Here is a 27148-nt window from a genome sequence, read left to right on the forward strand (position 1 = left end):
CACTGCCACCTGGACTATGGTGCACCAATGGATCAGTGGACTTAATCGTTGTAAACAATCAAACCAGCACCCACTACCCCATGCCATACCAAGTAGTTTGGACAATACCAGATTTCACTGTGGATATTCAGTGGGCACACAATACGGACAAAGGTACACAAAAATTACAAGAGCAACTTGCTGCAGGTGCCAACAGTTGGACACACTTACAATACACACTACAGGATGGCACTGACAACATTTTAACCCTGTCAAAGGAGGAGAAGCAGTGTTCTTGGTGGTGGCCAGGATGTTGGACCATACAGCAGTGGTCAGGACTCTCGGTGTTGTTGTGGATGATCATAGCAGCTGGTGTATTGTTAACTGTATTTGTGTTACGTTGTATATGGAAACGATCAAGGAGGGCACAACCCCCTAGAGAACAGCCACTAATTATAACCTATAAGTAATGTAGTAAGCCCTCCCCCCCAGTGTACTAGACAACCCTGACCCAACCTTCTCGGGCCCACTATAATGGGAAGTCTGGAACACTAATTGGAATAGGTGTGGTATGCCCGTACGAGAGAAGGTGCTGGGCATTGTACTACACAAGGGGCAGTGGGACAGATGGAGCATCAACATATTCCACCATGATGCCTGGCCCTATCAGGAAATGTGTTGTCATCTGTCCTATGCTTTTCCAGGGATACCTGGGCAGAAGGATCCCAAAAGAAAAAAAAGGGGGGGTGGAATATTAGGATATAGATATTCAGGCCTGTCTGTAAAGGCCTATACTTTAAGAATTGAGGTATATGTTTAACATTTAGCTAGTTATGGAGGTATAAAAGAGAGAATGAAAATCACAGTCTGCCTGTGTCTGGGCCTTCTCTTACTGTGACAGTCTGAGGCCTGGTTCTTAGGCTAAGGCCTTTGACCAAGCAGCAGGGGCAGCCATAAGCTGGGAAGTGAATGGTCACATTCTCACATCCCAAACCAGTCACACTGAAATAAGGGGCTATTGGGCTGTTAGGAATACAACCCTGTCCTGATAATGCCTATCACCTCCAGAGAAAGATGATAAAAGAAAACTTAGTTTGATAGCATCCTGTCTGGCAAGAAATCACTTCTCAATGGTTGTGGTTGTAAAACCCTCATTTCAGTATGTTTTATCTTTATGGCCCCCACTTTTCTATTGTTAATCTCCCTGGTTCTCTAATTGTTTGTCTGCTGTATAATTAATGTTGCTAGGTGTAAGTTAATTAGGGTAGTGGGATATAATTGGTTAGAGAATTATGTTACAATATGTTAGGATTGGTTAGATAGATTTCAGTAAAATGATTGGTTAAGGTATAGCTGAGAATATTCCTTCGGACTTTGGGTATTGTTGCTCTCTGTTCACACGAGAAGAATCAGGGAAGTGGGAGGGTGAAGGAATAAGCCCTCTAACATCTTGGTGCCATGTCTCGGATACATCACATCGGATAGGTGAGTGGCAGCCTGTAAGTCCCTCTCGCCAACAGTCCATGCAGCTGCTTGGAGGGGGTTTGGCGAACTCTCGTGATGGTAGTTGCAGGTTCTGGCAAACTGGGGTAATGGAAGCCGATCTCCTCCAACACATTATCAGGCCCCAGGGGTCTGGAGAGTAGGTACTCCCTGAGGGGGCCCACGGCAGAGACAGGCCAGCTCAGAGGTGCATTCCCAGGATTTGCCAGAGTGCCTAACCCCAGAGAGAGAGAGTGAAACCATCCCGGGGGGCTGTCACGCTGAAGGAGGGTTACTCCCAGGGGCCATACATAGCCAAGCAAAAATGAGTCCTGTGAGTCCGTGACAGCTGGGTGCTAGCGAGAGACTGGCCCTGCCCGAGCTGAGATCAGGGCCCCGTCATGCCGGGCGCTGCCCAGGCACAGTGAGGGGACAGGCCCTGCCCTAGCTGGGATCGGGGCCATGTTATGCCCGGCCCTGCCCAGAAACCAGCTGCAATCAGGGCCTTCCTGGGGAACGGCAGACGTGAAAACTGATTCTTTACTGGACACAAATAAGTCATAGTTGTTATTGGCCCTTTGTTAAAAAAGTAGCAGTGACAAAAAATGACACATGAAAATCTATTTCAAGTAACAGCTTGTAAACAGGGAATTTTACAGTCGGATGCTTTTGGCTTTGGAGTGAACATGTTACCTTCAATATAACATTGTTATTAAGAAGTTATAATCATGTGGCACTGATTGACCTAGACAGAGACTAGGGCCCGTTGTGTGTCTGGGCAGACACACAGCGAGAGACAGTCCCTGCCCCTAAGAATTTATAACATAACTAGCCCATGGCACCATTATTATCCCAATTTTCAAAGTGAGGAAACTGAGGCCAGACAGTTGCAGCAACTGGCCCAACCTCACCTACAGCAGTTTCAATGGAGCAGGGACTAGAAGCCAGGAAGCCTGAGTCCCAGGCCAGCACCTTAGACACAAGCCCATCCCTCTGCTCCTGCCAATTGCTGCCCCTGCGCTTGAAAGTCCTGTCCATCTGTGAAACGGGGGGGTGAGGACTCAGCCAGGGTAGAAGAGAGATGATCTATGGCTGAGGGGTGAGAGGCTCTTTCCCCCAGGGACAGTGGGGTTTGGGAGGGGGCAGGCTTTGAGACCTGGCTGCAGAGGACTCTGGGATACCTCCCCACAATGCAGTGCTCCAGCATCTCCAAGGGCTAGTTGACTCCGCCCTGAGTCCGGGGCAGAGCAGGGATTTGCACCCAGGTTTCCAATGTCGTGGGTCCAGCCCTGGGCCGACCCCTTGCCCCCTTCCCTCCTCACTGTGACCCCCGCCCTTGCACTGGACGAGCCGGAGACACCCAGCCTGGGCCCATGGTGCGAGGGGGCTATTTCAGCCGGACCTCAGAATATTCTGTGTCCGGGGCCTCCGGAGGCTCCCCCCCTTTGCGCTGCAGCTTGGAGAAGTCGATGGCGGCGTAGTGCAGCTCGTCTGGCTTCCCGGGGCCTAGCGGGGCCTGGGCTGCTGCAGCCCTGTCCTGGATGCCTTTGGTCCGGTGGGTGGCTGGAGTCTTGTGATCCTGAGTGAGGAGCAAGGCAGAGACACCAGGCAGAGACTTGCATCCACCCTGCTGAGCTGATTGCATGGGCTGCCCCAGGCCTCGTTTCCCCCACTCTCCGTGCAAATGCATTTCCGGCATCGGGCGTGCACTAGCAAGAGGCGTGGGATTGGGTGTGTTTCACACTCTCTACACACATGAACCGATCCCATACCACCACCACCTCAGCTGCACAGGCCATGTATTATCAAGATGCATGGGCATGTGTGCATTTCATGCACTACGCATGCAGGATTTCATCTCATGCAATTCATTGCAGAACAGGTTCAGCAAATGTATTGATTGGATTTCATGCACCAAGGATGCATGAACTGCTCCCAGGCAGCTTGGGGCAGCATTGGTTCAGTCTATGCATTCACTGCATTGCCTGCACCAGCCATGCATTAGCAAGATGCATGGGGCGGTGTGCATTATATGCACTGTGCATGCATGATTTGATCCCATGCATCTCATGGTTGCATAGACTATTCTGATGCATTCATTGCATTTTCTGCAGGGTGCATATATTTGGAATAGACATAGTGCACCCTGCATGCATTATCTGAGCATATGCACCTAATACTATAGCAGGCAGCCGCATAAATGCATGTCTTGCCCAGCTGGTGCATTCGGGACATGCCCAGGGGTTGGCAGCATAGCAGCCCCAATCTAGTCCCGTGCACTTTGTGAATGCACGTGAATGCATTCGCTGCATGTCCTCCCCTCTGAGCGAGACCTGAGGGATGAGGTGCATTTTCTGCATGCAGGAGCCGATCCCACGCAGTTCGGGGAGTCCAGGCTGGTGGCAGGGGTGCATTTCTTGCACCGGGCATGGGTGGGGGGTCAGGAGCCCCAGTGAAAGCCTGGCTTATATTCATGCTTTCGTTAAGGGGGTGGGAATGAGAAGAAGTGGAGGGGGCAGAGAAGGGGTGGGGTGGGAAGGGCAGGTGCCCCGCTCTCCCAGATACATACTATGGGGATGGTGTTGACGTTAATGTAGATTAGGCTGGCATCGTCAGCTGTGTGCTCGTCCTGGCTCCTGTTAGCCATTTCCCCAGCCTCAGTGCTGGGGGGCACCAGATCCTGGCCCCACAGCCTGCAGGGAAACAGATCAGGATAGATGAATGAGACTGGCGGGGATAGAATAGCCCCATGGAGAGGAAGAAAGTGGGAACACGAGTGGGGGAGGCTCGAGCACAGGGGACTGTGATAGGCTAGGGAGAGGGGCTGGGGGGGATCTCACTGTGGGGAGGGGAAGGGCTGGAATACCACAGAGGACATGGCAGGGGATCTCAGTGGGATCTTGGAGGGGCAGCTGGGGAGGTGTTAGACTTACTTGATCACACAGAGCCCGAGAAGGAAGAAGCCGATGGCGACCCCCAGCCCACAGGCCACCCCGACGCCCAGCAGCTTGCCAGGCTCCTCCGCACCTGGAACAACACACAGCATGGGGCACGGCTGGGAGAGAACCCAGGAGTCCTGGCTCCCAGACCCCCCCACCCCCTCCAGACCCCACTCCTGGGGACAGAACCCAGGAATCTGAATGTCTCACCTCTCTGCAGGGGGCTGAGTTCAAAGTGCAGGGCGGCGTAGGTCCCATGCGGGTTGGAGCCGAGGCAGAAGATCCGGGGGCCCCCGTCCCCGCTCCCCATCCAGCTCAGGGTGCTGACGGCCTCGTCCCCCTGGGCCCACGAGCTGACCTGCAGGGCCCCCCATGAGCCGTTCCCAGCCAGGGGCTCCCCGTCCACCTGCCACTGGAGCCGGGGTGGGGGGTGGGAGCGCAGGGAGCAACTGCAGCTGATGCTGGGCCCCTGGCGCTGGCAGGACGAGTTCAGCCCGGTCCCCGGCCGGGGGCTGTCTGCGGAGAGCAAGAGATACAGGGACAATAGTCAGAGAGAGAAAAACCCAGTGGCAGGGAGTACCACAGGTTAACCCCACTAACACCCAGTGGTAGGGAGTTGTGTGGATTAACCCCACTAATATCCAGGGGCAGGGAGTCCCACAGGTTAACCCCACTCACACTCGACGAGAAGCTGGAACGTTCCCTGGGCAGTGCTCTCCTTGTTCTGGGCCCAGCACCCGTACAGCCCCCCATCCTTGGCCGTCACGTTGGGCAGCTCCAGCCGCAGCTGATTCTCCCCCACGGGGTGGGCACCCTCAATCGCTCGGCCCCCGTTCATCCAGCCCAGCGCAGCGGGGGGGCTGCTGGCGACAGAGCAGAGGAACCGCAGGGAGTCGCCCTCCCGGGCCGTGAGCTGTGAGCCATTGGCCACCGAGGTGCCGGGATCTGGGAACAGGAATAACACAGAGCCACTCGCAGCCTGAGCCAGCCAGTCCCTGCCAGGGGGCCAGATCGGGGCCAGCGCCCCCTAGAGGGGAAAGGCCCCATTCCCCACTCCCCGACCCCTAGCGATACCTTGGAATTGCTGGGGGTTGTTCCTGTTAGCTCTGGAGACGGTGATTTGCAGAGTCTTCTCTAGAGCTGAAATACCCATGGCTACATATTAGATTGGAGAGCACCCCCCACTAACCCCCTGCTCCACAGCCAAGCACTCCCCACTGAGCCCCGATCTGCAGCCCAGCACCCCCCAATACTCCCCACACACCCCGCAGCCTAGCACCCCCCATGGATCCCCTGCCCACCCCCTGAGCCCAAGTGCCCCCTGCTGAGCCCCAACCCAGCCCCCTGCAGCACAGCACTGAACCCCTGTCCTGATCCTGGCGGCACGGAGCCCCCTAGAGCCTTACACTGCACGTGCACACGCAGGGCCCGGCTGGCTGATCCATAGGAATTCTTTGCCCAGCACCGATACTCCCCAGCATCCACTCTGCTGAGATCCAGCAGCTCCAGATGCCCGTCCCCTCCCTGTCTGGAGCTCAGGGACTCATTCCCCTTGGCCCAGCTCAGGGTGGCCTCGGGTCTGCTTGAAGCCTCACAGCTCAGGTTCAGGGAGTCGCCCTCCTGGGTCTCCAGAGACACGACGTCACCCTCAGCTCCCAATGGGGCCGGCCCTGGAAGAGACGATCAAGCAGGTTAGCCCCCCACCCCCCCAGAGAGCTGAGATGCAGCCAGCTCTGGGGTGGGGTGCAGGGGCTGTTTATACAAGGACCCCTCACGCAGCGTGGAGACGTAGCCAGCTCTGGGGTGGGCGCACAATCTCGGTGCCTTTCCATGGCAGCAGGTCTCCGTTGCACAGATCAGTCCGTAACCCATCTCCTCCCCATTGCCCAGTGCCCCCTTAATTCTGACTGGGGGTCTGGAGACTGAGGGAACCAGGCCCGCTCCCCCCACCACCCTCCCCACAGCCGTGCAGCTTCCTCGGGCTCTCCCCTCCGGGCACGGACCAGCCTGGCCCAGCTGAGCCTGGCGCCTGGCCCTGAGCGCGGGCAGAGCGTGACTAGGAGGTGCTCGCTGATTCCCAGGGCTCGCAGCGTGGCCTCTCACCGGGGCGTCCGTTCCTGTTCAGGGTCCCGGCGATGTTGGGGGGCCTGGGTGGGTCTGTAACACAAACCAGACAGAGATGGATCGGGGGGCTGGACAGCACCGGGGTGGGGGGTGTCGCTAGTGATCACTGAGCCTAGACATAGACCATCACTGTGAGCTCAGCTGGGGGACGGGAAAGTCCCTGGAGTGACACAAGACCCATGGGTGGGGAAGGGAAGCGACAGACCCTACTGCGCCCAACCCAAGAGGTGCCCGACGTAACCCAGGGGCCGGGTTAGGGCCGTGCCAGGGTACCAGAACTGTGGGAAATGGAAACCCAAGGGACCGAAACCGGTGGGTCAAAATTGGGCCTAATTGGCGGAGTCACTAACGAGGGGCCGGGCTGCTCAGGCCTGGGTACTGGAGCGAGCGTCACTATCTCGGTGCCACCGTCTGCTGGGCGTTCAGTGTCCTGCTCCCGAAACGTGTCCTCCCCAGGGCGGGCCAGAACCAGGGGTCTAAATAACCCCTCTCCCAGCTCCGGCTGAGCCCCAGCCATCACCAGGGACATCAGACACCCCCCTCACGGGTCCTTTGCCTTCCCCCCTCGGTTCATCTCTCCCCAGCTCTCTCCTTTTGCCCCCGGGCTTGGCTGGCCAGGCCTGGGTATTTTGCAGCCCGGCTGCCCCCAGAGGGGTGGCTAGAAGCAACACGCGGAACAGCCGGATGCTGGTACCTGCTGGCCATGCCTGGCAGGGTCCGTCCACGCTGCCCTCAAAGCCCCGCGGCGCCGAGGCTCAGAGCCTGGGTCCGTTGGGTTGGGCTCGCGGGGCTCGGGCTGCGGGTCTCTGATTGCAGCACGAACGTTTCCTCCGATGCCTGTTTAGACGTTCGGAATCGGGCTGGGGCCTGGGCTCAGACACAGGGGGAAAGGGGGCGGTGCCCTTCTAACTCTCCCTCCAGCTGAAGGGAACAAGGGCCGTCCTTACAGTGAAACCTGATTTGAACCTTAACGTTGCAAAGGCGGACGCTGATTTTCCCTCTGCCCTGGATCTGCAGCACGAGGGTCATGGGCCATTTAATGGGGTTTTGCCCTGGGGTAGGTCGGGCCGAGGTCTGTGGGCACTGACCCCGGAGCATGTTTAGTGCCGGACAGTGACTGGGTCCTATTAACACTCTGCCCCATATAGAGCATCCACTGATCCGGCAGAAATGGGAGGGGGTGGAGGAGACACAGTGGGACAGCCTGGGGGGATCTCAGGGGGAACTGGGGTGGCTGGTGTGAGGGGGGGAATCCAAGCAAGGAGGGACTGGAATGGGGGTGTGGGTGGATCCCAGCACAGGAGGATTCTGGGGGCAGGGCAGGTCGGGGGGTAGAGAGGATCCCAGAAGAGATGGGTCTGGGGACCTGGGGGGTACAGAGGGAAGGGGGGACCCATAGCCAAGGGGGACAGAAAGGGGTGAAGATCCCAAGAGAGAAGGGGCTGCATGGTGTGGAGGGAAGGGGCCTGGAGTAGAATTGGCTGAGGGTGCATGGTAGGGGGTGGGGATCCCAGCACAGGGTTGAGTTGGGCGAGGGGCTGGAGGGCAGGGCTGGGGAGCCCAGAGGGGTGGGGATCCCAGCAGATGGGGGTTGGCATGGAGGGGCTGGGTGTGTCACTCACAGACGATGTGGAGCCAGATGGTTCTGCTGGTGGAAGGTCCCTGTGCTGAGCTGTAGGTGACGGTGCAGATGAGCTCTTTGCCGTCGTCCCCCTGGGTGGGTGTGAAGCTGAGCGCGGAGCTGTGGGCCCAGGTGCCATTCGCCAGCTGGGCTGAGACATCCCGGGCTGTGTCGCTGAACGGCCCCGTCCAGGTGACTTGGGGAGGGGACCCGGAGCAGCGCCCAGGGGCCGTGCAGGTCACAGTCACTGGCTCCCCAACCAGCAGCGTCCCTGGCAGCCCCCATGCCGGTGAGATCTGGATCTCTGGCTCCTCTGTCAGCCCTGAGACATGGGGAGAGAATAATTCGGGGACATGGGTCCTTTCCGGTCTAGGGGCACAGCCCCAATCCAGCCCCAGGGCGGGGACTGGCTGGCTCGGGGGAAGGGGTCTGCTGAGAGGTGACTGCAGCTTCTCTTACCTGGCACGGTTATTGTGAGCATTGCATTAGTGCCATCGGAATTGAAGAGGTAACTGTATTTCAATCTCCCTTTCTCGAATCTGAAGTAATATCTCCCTGTGTCCCTCCATTGCGCTTCACTGATTAGCAGGGAGCAGTCGCCATACGCCAGCTCCCCCGCAAGCCGGAACCGTCCCTGGGTCTCCTGCGACACCTCCCGGCTGGGGTCACTGCTGGCTACGAGCGGATCTTGGCTCTCATTGGCCTGATCCTTGTGCCAGTATCCGTAGAGCCGGGCCCGGGGATTGTAGTCCCAGGAATTGTAGGTGTTGGATGAGGCAGGGTATGTGAAGTTGCAGGGGACGAGAACGCAGAGACCCTCCTGCACAGACACCAACTGCGGCACCGTCAGGGTAAATCCGGGCAGCAGGGACAGGGACTCTGCAGGGGACGAAGAGGGATTGATGTAGGACCCATAGAGAGCACATACCAACCCTGAGCTCCCCCCACAGCTCTGCCAATGCCCCTCCCTCCCGACCCACAGCCCATCCATTGAGCTCCATCCGCTCCCTTTCGCTCAGCGCCCCCCTAGCACCACACTGGGGCACTGGGCTCCCCTCCCCCTCTGGCCAGCCTCCCTTTCAAGCTCTGGGACAGACCTGGCCGTGCTTAGCGCAGGTTCTATCCTTCCCCCTGCACTGGGGTTGCAGGTTCTGCTTACTTACCCCTCCAGAGCAGGGCGAGGATCAGGACCCTCAGCGTGGCAGGACCCCCTGCTCTCCAGGGGGCGCCCTGAGCCCAGAGCTCCCGTTTCCAGGAATTGTCAGTTTTGGACGAGATTGGGTACATGCAGGTGCAGGGGATGAGAACGCAGAGACCCTCCTGCACCGACACCGACTGCGGCACCGTCAGGGTAAATCCGGGCAGCTGGGACAGGGACCCTGCAGGGGACAGACAGGGATTGAAGTGAGACCCATAGAGACCAGAGACCAACCCTGAGCTCCCCCCACAGCTCTGCCAATGCCCCTCACTCCCGACCTGCAGGCAAGAGAGTTAAGTTCAAAGCTGACTGTAAAGATCTACAAAGGGATCTCACAAAACTGGGTGACTGGGCAACAAAATGGTAGATGAAATTCAATGTTAATAAATGCAAAGTAATGCACATGGGAAAACGTAATCCCAACTATACATATAAAATTACCTGTTACCACTCAAGAAAGAGATTTCGGAGTCATTGTGGATAGTTCTCTGAAAACATCCACTTAATGTGCAGCGGCAGTCAAAAAAGCGAACAGAATGTTGGGAATCATTAAGAAAGTGATAGATAATAAGACAGAAAGTATCATATTGCCTTTATATAAATCCCTGGTATGCCCACATTTTAAATACTGCGTGCAGTTCTGGTGGCCCTATCTGTAAATAGAATTGGAAAAGATTCAGAAAAAAGACAACAAAAAGATTAGGGGTCTGGAACGGCTTCCATATGAGGAGAGATTAATAAGACTGGGACTGTTCAGCTTGGAAAAGAAAGGACTAAGGGAGGATATGATAGAGGTCTATAAAATGCTGACTGGTGTGGAGAAAGTAAATAAGGAAGTGTTATTTATTCTTTCTCATAACACAAGAACTAGGAGTCCTCAAATGAAATGAATAGGCAGCAGGTTTAAAACAAACATAAGGAAGTATTTCTTCACACAACGCACAGTCAACCTGTGGAACTCTTTGCCAGAGGATATTGTGAAGGCCAAAACTATAACAGGGTTCAAAAAGAACTGGATAAATCCATGGAGGATAGGTCCATCAATGGCTATTAGCCATGATGAACAGGGATGGTGTCCCTAGCCTCTCATTGCCAGAAGCTGCTAATGGGCGACAGGTGATGGATCACTTGTTGATTACCTGTTCTGTTCATTCCCTCTGGGACACCTGGCATTGGCCACTGTCGGAAGACAGGATACTGGGCTAGATGGACCTTTGGTCTGATCCAGTCTGGCTGTTCTTATGGAGAAATGTGGGCTCAGTGGAACTACCAATAAGCGGATACATAACTGGTTAAACAACTGCAAAAGAGTAACTGTTAATGGAAAGAAGTTGTATTGGAGGGAGGTGCCAAGTGAGGCTCCAGAGAGATCTGTCCTGGGTCGCCTGTTGTTTAACATCTTTATCAATTACTTGGAGGTAGGACTAGGGAGCAGACTGATCAAAACTGCAGATAACACAAACCTAGTGGGGGTTGCCAACACTTTGGAGGATGGAGCTAAAATTCAGAGGGATCTCAATAAATTGGAGAACTGGGCTGTAGACGACACAATGAAATTCATCAGTGACAAATGGAAGGTGCTCCCCTTAGGGAAGAAAAACCAAATGCACAAAAACAGGATGGGGAAGAGCTGGCTTGGCAGGAGCACTGCTGAGAAGGAGCTGGGAGTTGGGGCGGATCTCAACCTCGACAGGAGTCAGCAATGCGATGCTGTTGCAAAAAAAAGCAAATGCAATTTCAGGTTTCATTAACAAAGCAGAGCATGCAAGTCACAGGAGGTGACAGTACTGCTCTACTAGGCGCTGGCTAGGCCTTAGCTGGAGTACTGTGTCCGGTTTTGGTCACCAATGTATAGAAAGGATGCAGAGAAACTGGAAAGGATCCAGAGGCGAGGGATAAAGCTGATCAAAGGGATGGAATGCAAGCCCTAGGGGCACAGCCTGAAGGAACTGGGCAAGGTTAGTTTGGAAAAGAGATTGGGGGAGGGGGACATGATCGCGGTTTTCAAATACTTGAAAGGCTGCCATAGAGAAGCTGGAGAAAAGTTGTTCTCTCCCGCCCCAGATGGCAGGACAAGGGGCAAAGGGTTCAAACTGCAGCAGAGTCAATTGAGATTAAATCTCAGGGAAAACTCCCCAGCTATGAGAGCAGTCGGACAATGGACCAGATGCCCAGGGAGGTCGTGGAAGCTCCTTCACTGGAGAGTTTTGAGAGGAGGCTGGACAGCATGTGTCTGGGATGGGTTAGACCCAACAAATCCTGCATCTTAGCAGGGGTTGGACTAGCTGCCCGCTGTTCCCTTCTCACCCTGTGGGTCTGTTATTCTAGGATTCGCTAAAAAATCCTGAGATTTAATGTGAACATGATGACAACCCTTCCCTCCCCCCCTCCCCAAATTCGCTAATAAATCCCGATGTTTGCTTTAAAAATCCACAGATTTCTGCGTTGTCTCCATACACCTTGTTTTTTGCCGCCCGTTGGCTCATTTCCACCACCACCCCCGCTCACCCCACGGTGCTGGTATCGCCTCCACATGGTGAGTGCCTCCTTTCTGCAGGGACCCAGTAGAGCCAGATGGCCCAGATGTGGGTAAAGCATCCACAGGGCGGGGGCAGGGGGCAGAGCTGTGTCCCCCACCCCCACTGCACCCTGCTCCTCCTGCTGCTGGGACTCTCCTCCCCCCATGAAAATTGTACTGGCCACTCCACCCCGCACCACACTCTTGTGAGAATGGTAGGGGCCTCCTCCCCACTCCTCACATTAGAAAATGGTATTGGCCACTCACACCTTGCCCCCTTCTCAGCTGTTAATATGATTTGGGCCTCTCCCTCTTACCCCTTCCTCGCCTGTGAGAATGGTATGGGCCATTCACTCCTCTCACCTCCTCCCCTATGAAAATGGTGTGGACTACTCACTCCTGACCCCTCCTTTCCTTTTAAAATGGTATGAGCCACTCCCCTCCACCCCATTCCATTTCTTTGCAAATGATATGGGGCAATGGCTCATCATACCCCCATGAAAATGGTACAGGCCGCTCCCCTTTTTCCCTCCCCTACCTAAAAACTCCTATCAGCTCCTGAGGGGGGAGCTGCCTCACTCCTGCAGCACTCCTAATTGACTGCCCTTCTCCAGGAGGCAGGGCAAGTGGGCAGGGCAGCCAATCAGAGGGGGGTTCCCCCTCTGGGCAAGGCAGGAGTTCTGCAGCCTTGGGCTGGTCACTGGTGCAGTGAGCTGTGTGGGTCTAAGCCTGGATCCCCCATGGCCCATGCACCATCCCTCTGCCAGAGCAGGGTAGGACAGGCCCTGCTGCCCAGGGCTGGAGGGGCAGGGGCTGGCCCTGAGAGATCCAGCCTCCATCCCCATCTGTGGGGGGTTGCCCTGCCCTGTGAAGTGTCTGAGAGCCCCAGGGGGTCTGTTGTCCACACAGCTCCATGGGGGGCAATGGGGTGAGCGCAGCTGGAGGATGGGGGAGAAGTTTGCACATATCTGTCCCCCCTGGGGTATCTATAACTGTAGTAGCAGGATTCTCTATTTTGTATAATTTAGAATGAAGGATAAAGAATAATAATGTAGCATGCATTAAATGTATTAATGTATGATTTGACGATATTCTCCCAGCCACCCTTTCCGAAGCAGGAAGGAATGGCCTCTGTGCCATTGGTAAAGATGCATCAGTCAGAATCTTTTCTCTGAAGCTGCTTTCAAGGCAGTAATAGACCTTTAGGGTCACTTTGTTGTAGGTTTAAAATTAGCATTTTGAAATAAGTAAAAGGATGCCATGATTGTTTTCTCCTACACTGCAATTTGATGTTCCTGTTCAAACGTTCTGTGTAAATCAATACTGTTTTGTATGTGAATGAGGAATGTGTGTGTTAGAAGATAAGTGTGAAGGCCATTACCAGACCAGATCTTCTAGGGAGGATCTGAGGATAGACATAAAGGCGCCAGAAGATTGCAACACCCCCCCCATTGAAATGTCAGAGGAGGGCACATTGATGACTCTAAAAGATGGGGCAGGCACTTATCAATGGGGACAAGATAGCTGTGATCAAAACAGGTATGGGGTAACTCCCTGAGAGATAGTTGAAAGAACAAAATAAAGGATGAGAAGAACAATTTAAGAAAACAAGCACTCATCAAACAGTGATTTATTACAGCACGAAGGTGCAAAACTCATTGGTCCCAATGAAGGAAGATCACTATATAAACAGCGTGCTTTGCCACGAAACTTTGGGTGCATCCTGACAAAACTTCCCCGGAGCATCGTGTTGCGATGGACGGAACCCGGCTCCTCCCTACCCGTGATCAACCTAGCTGGCCACTAGATTGATCCGGACTCTGGACTGATAACTGTAACATCAACTGGCGGGACAGTTTGTGTGTGTGTGTGTGTATATGTGTGATTGAATGCATATGCTAATTGTTGTACTCCAATAAATGTGGCATATTGCCTTTTCCCCTGAAAAAGATGCCTTGTGCTTCTTATAAGCATAACATAACTGCCCCCTCTGCAATGCCTGTCCTCCCTTCCCTCCAAAACCGCCCCCATGGGGAAGGGGAAAGCCGCAGCAGTTCCATTTCCTGCCATCCCTCTGCTGCCCTCAGGTGCTCTCAAGAAGGAGGTTGAGAGATGAGAGCTGGGTAATCCCCTGCTGTACGTGACCCCCTGAGCTGATGACTCCAGTGTGGTCCCCATGGTGGGGAAGCCCTGGGGTGGAACTCTGATCGCGCTTGAGGGGCCATGGCAGAGCTGTGGGGGCAGGGAGCCCAGGGCTGGGATAGCAAGGGGCTGCAGGTTGGGATTAAGGGCACCCCAGTCTCCACAGACCATCCAGCGCCCTCCCCCACCCTAGTTTCACTCATCCCTAGACCTGCAGAGGGGGGCCCAGTGCCTGGTTCTCCAACCCTGCAGCCCAGGTTTCTCAGAGTTTGTGACTTGGAGCCTGGGGAAGCGGCATGCACAGGAACCTGAAAGCAGAAGTAGGTGCTAACTGGGGTCATCGGGGGGAGATGCTGTCTCAGAAACCGCAGCACCAGCATCCTGCCGACTTCCCCTCCATCTGGCAGGAGCTGCCCTCGGCTTCCCTGTAACAGGTGCAGGCTGCATATTGCTTGTGGGGCTCGAAATAGAACCCAGGAGTCTGGGCTCTGAGCCCCTCTACACCTCACTCTGCTCCCAGAGCTGGGATAGATCCCAGGAGTCGTGACTCCCTTCCTTCACCCCCCACTCTAACCCACTAGAGCCTGCTCCCCTCCCAGAGCCAGGGACAGAACCCAGGAGTCCTGGTGTGTCATTGCACTCCATATGTTTATGGAAATATGCTAATAAGTGTGAATATAATGTAATTGGAATATGCTTTATGCAAAAGGTCTCTTGTAAGGTATCATTACAACGCTTATAATCCACTGAGTGTGATCATCTTATTTGTATGACTGTATCATTCTTGTATATGAAGCTAGAAATATTAAGTATTACTCTGAAGACCTATTGTAATTATGCAAAGTGTGGGTCATTAATGGTGGTTTAGAATCTTGATGGCTCCCACTGACCAGGACAATTGGTTGTAAATGGATCTGTTTTCTTGTAAGCTTTCCTGTGTTCCTGTGAGTGAGGCCAAAAAGAATGGAGGCTTGGGGTCTCACAGGACATGTGACCATGTCACCTGGTACTGGAATCCATCTTAAAGCTGGTGCTTTTCCATTTAGCTTGAGGGGTGGGGATCCAGAGAGACAAAATATTCCCACCATTTGCCAAAGCCATAAAAGGGGGTGGAAGAGAACAAAGAGGGCTGCAGTCATGAGAAAACCCCTAGTTACCACCTGAGCTGGAACTAACAAGGATGGGCCCAGACTAGGAAGGAGTCTAGCCCGTGAAAGAAGCTTATTGGAACATCTCTGAGGGTGAGATTTACCTGTATTCAGTTTCTTAAATGAATTAGGCTTAGACTTGCATGTTTAGTTTTATTTTGCTTGGTAACTTACTTTGTTCTTGGGGCACCTTAGAGACTAACAAATTCATTTGAGCATAAGCTTTCATGGGCTAAAACCCACTTCATTGGATGCATGCCTTCTTGTCAACTGCTGGAAATGGGCCATTTTGATTACCACTACAAAAAGTTGTTTTCTTCCTCTCCTGCTGGTAATAGCTCACCTTAACTGATCACTCTTGTTATAGTGTGTATGGTAACACACATTGTTTCATGTTCTCTGTGTGTATATATATATATATACACTCTTCCTACTGTATTTTCCACTACATGCATCTGATGAAGTGGGTTTTAGCCCACGAAAGCTTATACTCAAATAAATTTGTTAGTCTCTAAGGTGCCACAAGTACTCCTGTCCTTTTTGCAGATAAAGACTAACACGGCTGCTACTCTGAAACCTGTTACTTTGTTTTGTCTGTTATTTCTTGAAACCACTTAAATCCTACTTTTTATACTTAATACAATCACTTTTGTTTATTAATTAACCCAGAGTAAGTGATTAATACCTGGGGGGAGCAAACAGCTGTGCATCTCTCTCTATCAGTGTTATAGAGAGTAGATGATCGATGAGTTTACCCTGTATAAGCTTTATACAGAGTAAAACAGGTGACTGGGTTCTGGTGATAGGTAATCTGCTGAGTAGTTTTCGGTTAAAGTCTGCAGCTTTGGGAGTGTGGACCAGACCTGGGTCTGTGTTGCAGCAGACTAGAGTGTCTGGCTCAACAAGGCAGATTCCGGAGACCGAAACTGGCAGTGGAAATGGGCTCAGAAGTAACTTCAGCACATCAGGTGACAGTCCCAAGGGGGTCTCTGTGATGGACCCTGTCACAGTGGCGTAGTCAAGCAGGATATGTGCACATCTAATTGCTTTGATACACTGGTAGTGAGTTTTAAGTGTGCTGGCTGGGGAACAGACTAAGTGGTTACCGGTTTGTTATTTTCAGTTTGCTTATTTTGGGTAAGGGAAATAGGGACAGAAAAGTAAGCAGAATAAGTTAGAGTGAAGCTCAGAAGAAACTAGAACTGCACCTATTGCAAATTGGTAAGAAGGAAAGAGAGAGCCAGCAAGCCCTGGACTTCAAAGACAAAGAACTTGAGGCCCAGAAAGAGAGTCAAATCGAAACACAAAAAGCTACCCACCAGCTAGCCCTGGAGTTAAAAGACAGAGAAATACAGGCCCAAATTGAGACCCAGAACCATGAATTGGCTGTATTGAAGTGGAAGAGTTGCACAGAGACATGTATCCCGGAGATAGAAGTTGGGGTCCTGACTACTGATGCGGTGGGAACAGAGTCCAAGGGCGCTGTAGCTTGACGCAAGCCCAAACTGAGTGAAAGGGGGTGGATTTTGCTGGCCAGTGAAGGGAAACACAGGGGTGCGTGCTTCAGAGGGGAGCCCAAAGAGGGAAGTCCAGACAGAAGGTGAGGGGGGACAGGAGGGTCTGTCCACCTTTTGTAGGAAGGCTTTTCCCCGGGAGGAGGATGAGAGATTTGCATCTGAAATGCAAGACCCCTCACCTGTGGATCAGGTTTTAAGGAAAGACTGGGGGTGAAATCTCCTGGAGGGGAGAGTCCACCCAGCTGAACTTTGGGGAACAGAGAGTGGGGTGACAGAGGCGATCTTACCAATCCAAAGCTCTCCATTGAAATATGTTGTTCCTGCTACGCTTGTAAGAGATAAAACTGTCTCTTCAAGGCAGGAGGAAGAAAAAACTTTTCATTTGGGACTCTTCACAGGGGGTGGGGCCAAGTGCAGGCATGGTTGCGGTGCACCCTTTCCTTGCTAAAACCTCAAACCTCAAACACATGCCTGAATTGAAAGCCTTCTCCAAAGAGAGAAATAAAGTGGACACTGGGCAAGCCAGGCTGTGTGAATGGAGTCTGTCCTTCATGAGTTGCCTGCTAATCTTGTGTCTCTTCCTACTTCATCTGTGAGTCGAGACAAAGAAGTTAATACTAATGGTAAACCGTTTAAAGATGTGTGAAATACCTGATTTGTGGCAAAAACTTTACTACATGCAAGGGATGGGGACAAGACAGTCCCACAAGCATGTTGCTTTTCAGCTTATACCTGTAAACGGTCTGGAAGATTGGCACAGCAGCAAAAGCATTAACAGGCCTACACTGCTGTGTGGAAGGGGAAACGGAGGCACACTGCCTCATGGCATTGTTGGCTAAATGCCAAGACACCTACACTTTAACAGATATTGCTATCTGCATTCTGTTAGCAATACTACACCCTAACATGTTTTCGGGCACCTGGGGACCAGGAACCCCGCACCTTACTAGGACACCTATGAATGACATCATAGAGTTTAAAGGTACTGAGAGGGTGTGTAACTAGAGACAAACAGGGATGTTACATGTACTTCCTCCACCATGAACAGTGTCCAAGTAAGTTCAGGAGGAGGGTGTGACATTGCACACCATATGTTTATGGAAATATGCTAATGAGTGTGAATATAATGTAACTGGAATATGCTTTATGCAAAAGGTTTCTTGTAAGGTATCATTACAATTCTTATAATCTACTGAGAGTGTTCATCCTATTTGTATGAATGTATCATTCTTGTATCTGAAGCTAGAAATATGAAGTATTATTCTAAAGCCCTATTGTAATTATGCAAAGTGTGGGCCATTAATGGTGGTTTAGAATCTTGATAGGTTTCAGAGTAGCAGCCGTGTTACTCTGTATCCACAAAAAGAACAGGAGTACTTGTGGCACCTTAGAGACTAACAAATTTATTTGAGCCCACGAAAGCTTATGCTCAAATAAATTTGTTAGTCTCTAAGGTGCCACAAGTACTCCTGTTCTTTTTGTAGAATCTTGATGGCTCCCAGTGACCAGGACAATTGGTTGTAAATGGCTTTGTTTACTTGTAAGCCTTCCTGCATTTCTGAGAGTCAGGCTGGAAATAATGGAGGCTTGGGGTCTCACAGGACATGTGACCATGTCACCTGGTACCGGAATCCATCTTAAAGCTGGTGCTTTTCCAGTTAGATTGAGGAGTGGGGATCCAGAGAGAAAAAAAATTCCTGCCTCGTGCCAAAGCCATAAAAGGGGGTGGAACAAAACAAAGAGGGCTGCAGTCATGAGAAAACCTCTAGTTACCACCTGAGCTGGAACTAACAAGGACTGTACCAGGGGAAGGGATTGGGCCAAGACTAGGAAGGAGTTTAGTCTGTGAAAGAAACTTATTGAAACATCTCTGAGGGTGAGATTTACCTGTATTCAGTTTCTTGATGTATTAGGCTTAGACTTGCATGTTTCCTTTTATTTTGGTTGGTAACTTACTTTCTTCTGTCTATTTCTTGAAACCACTTAAATCCTACTTTTTATACTTAATAAAATCACTTTTGTTTATTAATTAACCCAGAGTAAGTGATCAATACTTGGGGGAGCAAACAGCTGTGCCTATCTCTCTATCAGTGTTATAGAGGGTGGACAATTTATGAGTTTACCTTGTATAAGCTTTAGACAGAGTAAAACAGATATATTTGGGGTTTGGATCCCATTGGGAGCTGGGTGACTGGGTTCTGGAGATAGGTAACTTGCTGAATGGTTTTCAGTTCAAGTCTGCAGCTTTGGGAGCATGGACCAGACCTGGGTCAGTGTTGCATCAGACTAGCATATTTGGCTCAACAAGGCAGGGTTCTGGAGTCCCAAACTGGCAGTGGAAAACAGGCTCAGAGGTAGCTTCAGCACATCCTGTGACTGTCCCAAGGGGGTCTCTGTGACTGAACCCGTCACACCTGGTTCTGAGACTGTCTACACCCCAGTCTCCTCCCAGAGCCATGGATGGAAGAAAGGAGTCCTGGCTACCTGCCTCCCATCCCAGCTCTATCCCTTTATTACTGGTTTTTCCAGTAACACAATCATATTTTAATGCTAGCAGCTCACACCTCTTATCATATTGTACATGCTGGAGACACAAATCACTCACCACAAGCTGAGATGCAGCCACCTCCGGGGCGGGACAGCTGGGGAACAGCCACACAGCGACACTGCCCAGGGGTTGCTTACCCAGACCAAAGATGTATCCGCCTCTGGGGTCGGGGGGCTGGGAACAGCGCACTGGAACAGCAGATGCCTGGTTAGGATGGCTAGGGAATCACAAATCCAATGGGAAGAGCTGGGTGCATGTGGAGACCTGCCTGTGAGAGAGCGGGTGTGAGTGTCAGGGCATGGGCTGGGGCGAGATGTGAGATTTCAAGACAGGAAGGGGAAGTCAGCATATTAATCTGGCCATAGACCATCTTGCAGAAGGCCCGTTCCAGTGGCTGGAGATCTTGGTGCCACCGATGCAAGACGGAGATTGTCACAGATACAGGCCAGCTCCCACAGACAGCCGGCTTCCGGCCCCACTGCGGGGGACTAGCTGGGGGGGTGGGGGGATGGGGCCCGGGGGCTTCCCCCTCTAGGGTGCACCGGCTCTGATCTGCCCCAGGGTGGGGCACTGGCTGGCTCTGGGAGGTGGGAATGGGACCAGGGGTCCTTCCCCTCTTGGGTTTCTCAGCAGGGGAGATGCCAGCATATTGTAGCCAGTTCATTGAGCACAGATGTTTGTTTTCTGTCTCTCAGTTCCTCAAACGCCTCCCTTGTCACTGAGTCTGGGGATTCCCTTGTGATGGGGCCTGCGTCATCGGCTGTATCCGGAGAGGCAGCTGGATTCCACAGCCCACCACAGAATCCATCCTTCGACTTAAGAACTGACACGCAGCTGAATCTGGCCTGGGTCAATGGGGCTGTTAACACAGGGACCTCTCCCCAGTGCTGAGATGTGGCTGCCTCTGGGGTGGGGCATGTTTATACAAGGACTCCTCGTCCACTGTTGAGATACGCAAGGATTTGGGAGAAACCTATAACCAAAAGAAACATGGCGCCCCCTAGAGGCATTGGGACCAGCCCCAATGGCCGGGCCCTCCCGAGTCTCGCACCCCATCAAGACCCAGGCCCGCTCTGCCCCAGGCCAGTGGCACTTCAGCTCTGCCCCCCTGAGTGTGGGCACCAGCGGCTTTGCTGGGATGCTGGTTGCTGAGCAAACCTTGTACAACAGGAAGTTTCCAATTGGTGAGTTTGTTCCACCTCCAGCCGGTAGGCCCCAGTTCGGGGCCGAGTGAGACCTGCGGAGAGCAGGTGAACGGGTGTGATGAAACAGGGCTTTTTGTTTTGTTTTTTCAATGGTTTGCATGCAGAGGGCGTGGGACTCAGTTTCCCTGGATATTACTGGTTTAGCGAGGTGGTGGGAGAGGGAGTTTGTTGTTACAGAGGCCCAGCGACTTTGGACCCCAGCCAATGGCCTGGAGAATAGATACCCCAGTGACTGGTCACCTGGGGACCCGGAGGCCCAGCTCAGGAGTCATAGCCGGTTCTGGCCAGTGGGAGGACAATGGGCTGGGAGAGGACCCCAGTGACCTGACCAGCCGGTTCCAGCCAGAGGGGGACAGAGGAGAGGAGAGGAGGCCCAGGTGACCCTGTTTACCTGGATAGAAGACAATGGACAGAGGCGGGACTTTGGGGAGGTGATATCAGATGCCCAGCTGGGAAGCAGGGGGGCTCTGGGCTGGAGAAAGGGAGCAGGCAGAGCCCATCTGGATGCAGGGAAGACTTGGATATACTGTGCTGAGGGAGGCCAGGCCTGAGGCCCTGAGAGTTTCCTGTGCTGTGTTCAGACATTCAATAAACCCTCCTCTTTTACACTGGCTGAGAGTCACTTCTGGCTAGAGAACAGGGTGGCATTATTCCCTCTGGGAGTGGAGGCCCCGGGAGTCCAGAGCAAGTGAACTCCCTGAGGGGGTCCAGGGTGAGAGACAAGCGTGCTAAGGCTCAGAGAGGTGCAGTTCCAGGAGATAGAGCAGGCACCAACAATCCAAGGGGCTGCATTCCATGCAGCAGGGCCAGGGGGAGGGGACCGACAGGCTTGGCCAGGCCAGCTGGGGCACCCGTACTCAATTCACCGACCGACCTGAGGAGACAATCACCACATCATCCCCATGGAGGTTGGGGGAAGGAGGGTCCAGGGGTTCTGGGACACGGATGCAGAGGTGACACTGGCCCAGCCGGAGGTGGTAGACCCAGACCAGCTAGTGCCCGATGCCTACATGACCCTGAGCGGGGTGTTTGGGCCCCCGTCAAAGTGCCTGTAGTGAGGATACACCTGAAATGGGGGCTAAGGAGGGCCCCAATGAGGTCGGGGTGCACAATCAGCTACCCACAGAGGTGCTGATGGTTAATGACTTGGAGGACTGGCCGGATGGCAGTCAGAGTGCCCTGGTCTTTACCTGGAACCAGAACCAGAGAAGGACACCATGTCCCAATCCAACAGTGCAGGGCTTGCCTATGGCAGGGAGTGAAGCACCGAGTGTAGGGCTCAACAGGGATGGGCTTGAACCTCTGTCACAAGGTGTGGAAACTGAGGCACAGTCAACCAGGGTTGTGGCCCTAAACCCAGCAGCTGAATTCCAGATCTTGGTTTTTGCAGTGGTGTGCATGCAGAGGGGGTGGGATTCAGTTTCCTTGGGAGTTACTGGTTTAGCGAGGTGGTGGGAGAGGTAGTTCCTTGTTACAGAGGGCAGCGAATGGCCGGGAGAATGGACACCCCAGTGACTGGTGACCTGGTGACAAGTGTGATGTTGCACTGTATATGATTTTATAAAAATATGCCAATGAGTGAATATAATGTAACTGGAATATGCTTCATGCAAAAGGGCTCTTGCAAGGTATCATTACAAAGCTTATAATATACTGAGTGTGTTCATCTTATTTCTATAAATGTATCACTCTTGTATCTGAAACTAGAAATATGAAATATAACTCTGAGGGCCTATTGTAATTACTCATAGACTTTAAGGTCAGAAGGGACAATTATGATCATCTAGTCTGACCTCCTGCATGATGTAGGCCTCTAAACATGACCCACCCACTCCTGGAATAATTTTCTCCCTTGACTCATGTGTTGAAGTCCCCAAATCATGATTTAAAGACTTCAAGTCGCAGAGAGTCCTCCAGCAAGCGACCCCTGCCCCATGCTGCGGAGGAAGGCGAAAAACCTCCAGGGCCTCTGCCAATCTACCCTGGAGGAAAATTCCTTCCCGACCCCAAATATGGTGATCAGCTGAACCCCGAGCATGTGGGCAAGATTCCCAGCCAGACCCTCCTGAAAATGTTCTCTATAGTAACTTATAATATCCCATTGTTGACTATTGCTACTGATTACCTGCGATGGCAAGTTATTTCCCCACTATCTAAAATCACATTATCCCATCAAACCATCCCCTCCATAAACTTATCTAGCTTAATCTTAAAGCCAGAGAGGTCTTTCGCCCCCACTGTTTCCCTCGGAAGGGTGTTCCAGAACTTCACCCCTCTGATGGTTAGAAACCTTCATCTAATTTCGAGCCTAAACTTCCCGACGGCCAGTTTATATCCATTTGTTCTCGTGTCCACATTAGTACTGAGCTGAAATATTTCCTCTCCCTCCCTGGTATTTATCCCTTTGATATATTTAAAGAGAGCAATCATATCTCCCCTCAGCCTTCTTTTGGTTAAGGTAAACCGAGCTCCTCGAGTCTCCTTTCATACGACAGGTTTTCCATTCCTCGGATCATCCTAGTGGCCCTTCTCTGTACCCGTTCCAGTTTAAGTTCATCCTTTTTAAATATGGGTGACCAGAACTGCACACAGTACTCCAAATGTGGTCTCACCAATGCCTTGTACAAAGGAACCAGCACCTCCTTATCCCTACTAGAAATACCTCGCCTAATGCATCCCAAGACCGCATTAGCTTTTTTCACTGCCACGTCACATTGCCGACTCATAGTCATCCTGCTATCAACCAGGACTCCGAGGTCCTTCTCCTCTTCCGTTACTCCCAACTGGTGCGTCCCCAGCGTATAACTAAAATTCTTGTTAGTCATCCCTAAATGCATCACCTTACACTTCTCGCTATTAAATTTCATCCTATTACTATTACTCCAGTTTACAAGGTCATCCAGATCTCCCTGCAGGATATCCCGATCCTTCTCCGAGTTGGCAATACCACCCAACTTTGTGTCATCCGCAAATTTAATCAGCCCACTCCTACATTCGGCTCCGAGGTCAGTAATGAATAGATTAAATAAAATCGGACCCAAAACCGAACCTTGAGGAACTCCACTGGTAACCTCCCTCCAACCTGACAGTTCTCCTTTCAGTACCACCCGCTGCAGTCTCCCCTTTAACCAGTTCTTTATCCACCTCTGGATTTTCATATCGATCCCCATCCTTTCCAATTTAACCAATAATTCCTCATGTGGTACCGTATCAAACGCTTTACTGAAATCGAGGTATATTAGATCCACCGCATTACCTTTATCTAAAAAATCTGTTACTTTCTCAAAGAAGGAGATCAGGTTGGTTTGGTACGATCTACCTTTCGTGAAACCATGTGTAATTTGTCCCAATTGCCATTGACCTCAAGGTCCTCGACTACTTTTTCCTTCAAAATTTTTTCCAAGACCTTGCATGTTACAGACGTTAAACTAACAGGCCTGTAGTTACCCGGGTCACTTTTTTTCCCCTTCTTGAAGATAGGAACCACATTAGCTATTCTCCAGTCAAACGGTACCACCCCTGTGTTTACAGATTCATTAAAAATTATCGCTAACGGGCTTGCAATTTCTTGCGCAAGTTCCTTTAATATTCTCGGATGTAGATCATCCGGTCCTCCCGATTTAGTCCCATTAAGCTGTTCGAGTTTGGCTTCTACTTCGGATACAGTAATGGCAACCCCCCCTTCTTTATTCCCATCCGTCACTCTGCCACTATTCCTAAGCCCTTCATTAGCCTTATTAAAGACCGATGCAAAATATTCGTTTAGATATTGTGCCATGCCTAGATTATCCTTAATCTCCACTTCATCTACTGTTTTAAGCGGTCCCACTTCTTCTTTCTTTGTTTTCTTCCTATTTATATGGCTATAAAATCTCTTACTATTGGTTTTAATTCCCCTCGCAAGGTCTATCTCTACATGGCCTTTGGCCTTTCTCACTCCATCCCTACACGCTCTGACCTCAGTAAGGTAGGTTTCTTTGCTGATCCCTCCCATCTTCCACTCCTTGTACGCTTTCTGTGTTTTCTTAATCACCCCTCTGAGACGCTCGCTCATCCAGCTCGGTCTTAATCTCCTGCCTACGAGCCGTTTTCTCTTTCTCGGGATACAGGCCTCCGACAGCTCCTGCAACTTTAACTTAAAATAATCCCAGGCGCCTTCCGCCTTTAGATCCCTAAATTTGCTAGTCCAATCCACTTCTTTAACTAGTCGCCTCAATTTATTAAAGTTACCCCTTTTGAAATCATAAACCTTAGTTTCTGATTTAAATCTGTTAATCCTTCCATTTAGATTGAACCTAATTAGCTCATGATCACTCGAGCCAAGGTTGTCCCCTACAACCATTTCCTCAACTAGATCCTCACTACTCACTAAAACCAAATCTAAAATGGCATCCCCCCTCGTCGGTTCAACAACTACTTGATGAAGGAATTCATCAGCTATCACATCTAGGAAAACTTGAGCCCTATTATTGTTACTAGCATTTATTCCCCAATCTATATCTGAGAAGTTGAAGTCTCCCATGATTACACAGTTTCTATTAGTATTTACTTCCCTAAAAACCTGAAAGAGTTCTCTATCCATATCCTGGCTAGATCCCGGAGGTCTATAGCACACCCCAAGCACTATCCCAGGGGAGGCTCTAGTAGTTCTTTTACCCATTGTGAGTATTGCCCAGACAGACTCCGTCTTATCCATTCCATCAGTTATTAGTTCTGTACAGTTTAACTCATTATTAACATACAATGCTACTCCCCCACCTTTACCTTTGTTACGGTCTTTCCTGAAGAGCACATACCCTTCCATACCTGTACTCCAGTCATGACTACCGTTCCACCACGTTTCGGTTATTCCTACGATATCCGGTTTCATTTCTCGGACCAGGAGCTCCAATTCCCCCATTTTGTTACCTAGGCTTCTTGCATTGGTGTATAAACACCCTAATTTATGCTGTTTGGCCTCTCTCCCATTTGTTACCCAATTTGGTACTGACACTGTACTGCTAGTATGACCTGTTTGTCTAGTATCCATCCCCCCCCCTCTTGCTTATGTCCAATCTCTTCCCCCCGGCTATCTCTGTTCTTATCTCGTCATCTTCTGGCGTGGAGATTAAGTGGACATCTCCCAACTGTAGACATCTCCCCCATATGCAAAGTATGGGCAATTAATGGTGGTTTGGAATCTCGATGGCTCCCATCAACCAGGACAATTGACTGTGGATGGCTCTGTTTGCAGGCAAGCCTGCCTATGAGTCAGGCTGAGAGGAATGAAGGCTTGGGGTCTTACAGTGACATGTGATCATGTCACCTGAACTGGAATCCATCTTTAACTTGGTGCTTTTCCAGTGAGGAGGGGTGGGAACCCAGAGGGACAAAGGATTCCCGCCTTATGCAAAAGATATATAAGGGGGTGGAACAGAACAAAGGGGGGAGCCATCATGAGGAATCCCCTAGTTACCACCTGAGCTGGAACAAGGGCTGTACCAGGGAAAGGATTGTGCCCAGACTAGGAAAGTGTCCAGTCTGTGAAAGAAACTTATTGAAACATCTCTAAGGGTGGGATCTTATCAGTATTCAGTTTCTTACTGTATTAGACATAGATTTGCATGTTTTATTTTATTTGATTTAGTAATTCACTTTGTTCTGTCTGTTACTACTTGGAACCACTTAAATCCTACTGTCTGTATTTAATAAAATCACTTTTTACTTATTAATTAACCCAGCGTATATATTAATACCTGGGGGGGGGGTGATAAACAGCTGTGCATATCTCTCTATCAGTGTTATAGAGGGTGAACAATTCATGAGTTTACCCTGTATAAGCTTTATGCAGGGTAAAACGGATTTATCTGGGTTTAGACCCCATTGGGAGTTGGGCATCTGAGTGTTAAAGACAAGAACACGTCTGTAAGCTGCTTTCAGGTAAACCTACAGCTGTTAGGGGACGTGGTTCAGACCCGGGTCTGGGTTTGCAGCAGGCGAGCGAGTCTGGCTCAAACCAGGCAGGGCACTGAAGTCCTAAGCTGCCAGGGCAGGAGAGCAGGGGCAGAAGTAGTCTGGGCACATCAGGTGGCAGCTCCCAAGGTGGGTTCTGTGATTTAACCCGTCACAGGACGAGCCCCCATATTAAATACCGAAAGTAGGATTTAAGTGGTTCCAAGTAGTAACAGACAGAGCAAAGTGACTTTACATCTTTGTCCCATAGACACTGCTTTACATCAGCCTTACATATGCTTAGGGAATGCTCTTGAGCAATTATTACAACAAGATCCAACATTCCCTCAAAACATGCCACCTCTTTACCCCTCAACCATTTCCCCAACAAATCTTTCATTTTCTTTACGTATTCCCCATTATTCATCCCAATATACCTTTTAAGATTCCTAAACTTAACTCTATCTGTTTCGGTGGTAATCTGAAAACTTCACAAAACAGCACTTTTAAATTTACAATAGTCTAAAGCATCTTCAATAGGCATTCCATTGAATACAGTTTGAGCTTTACCAGTTAATTTCTCAATAAGGGTAGGAACTCTCTTATCATCAGGGATTTTGTGTATTACACACAGCCTTTCGAAGGTAGTCAAATATTCAGCAATATTGTCCTCCTCTCTGTATGCAGGACATAAGTGTTCCCATTTGTGGATTTTTGGAGTGATGGGAGTCGCTGGGGGTTGGGGGCCTCTGGTTCTGCTTCTCTAGCAGGTCCAGCTGGTGTTCTCTCTCTCTCG

General features: G+C 51.2%; 1 protein-coding gene across 1 annotated transcript; it reads right to left on the reverse strand.

The window, feature by feature from the left end:
* Positions 1–2848: 2848 nt before the first annotated feature.
* LOC135892241 (sialic acid-binding Ig-like lectin 16) lies at positions 2849–25225 on the reverse strand. Its single transcript, XM_065419947.1, has 11 exons — positions 25186–25225; positions 9309–9524; positions 8605–9024; positions 8147–8467; positions 6504–6557; positions 5807–6070; positions 5079–5345; positions 4611–4916; positions 4395–4488; positions 4031–4154; positions 2849–3040 (listed from the first exon to the last, which is right to left on the reverse strand). Exons 1-11 carry the CDS (start codon positions 25223–25225, stop codon positions 2849–2851), a joined length of 2298 nt encoding a protein of 765 aa, XP_065276019.1.
* Between the last annotated feature and the right edge of the window lie 1923 nt (positions 25226–27148).

This window comes from Emys orbicularis, chromosome 20 (genome assembly GCF_028017835.1).
Source record: "Emys orbicularis isolate rEmyOrb1 chromosome 20, rEmyOrb1.hap1, whole genome shotgun sequence".
Lineage (NCBI taxonomy): Eukaryota > Metazoa > Chordata > Testudines > Emydidae > Emys > Emys orbicularis.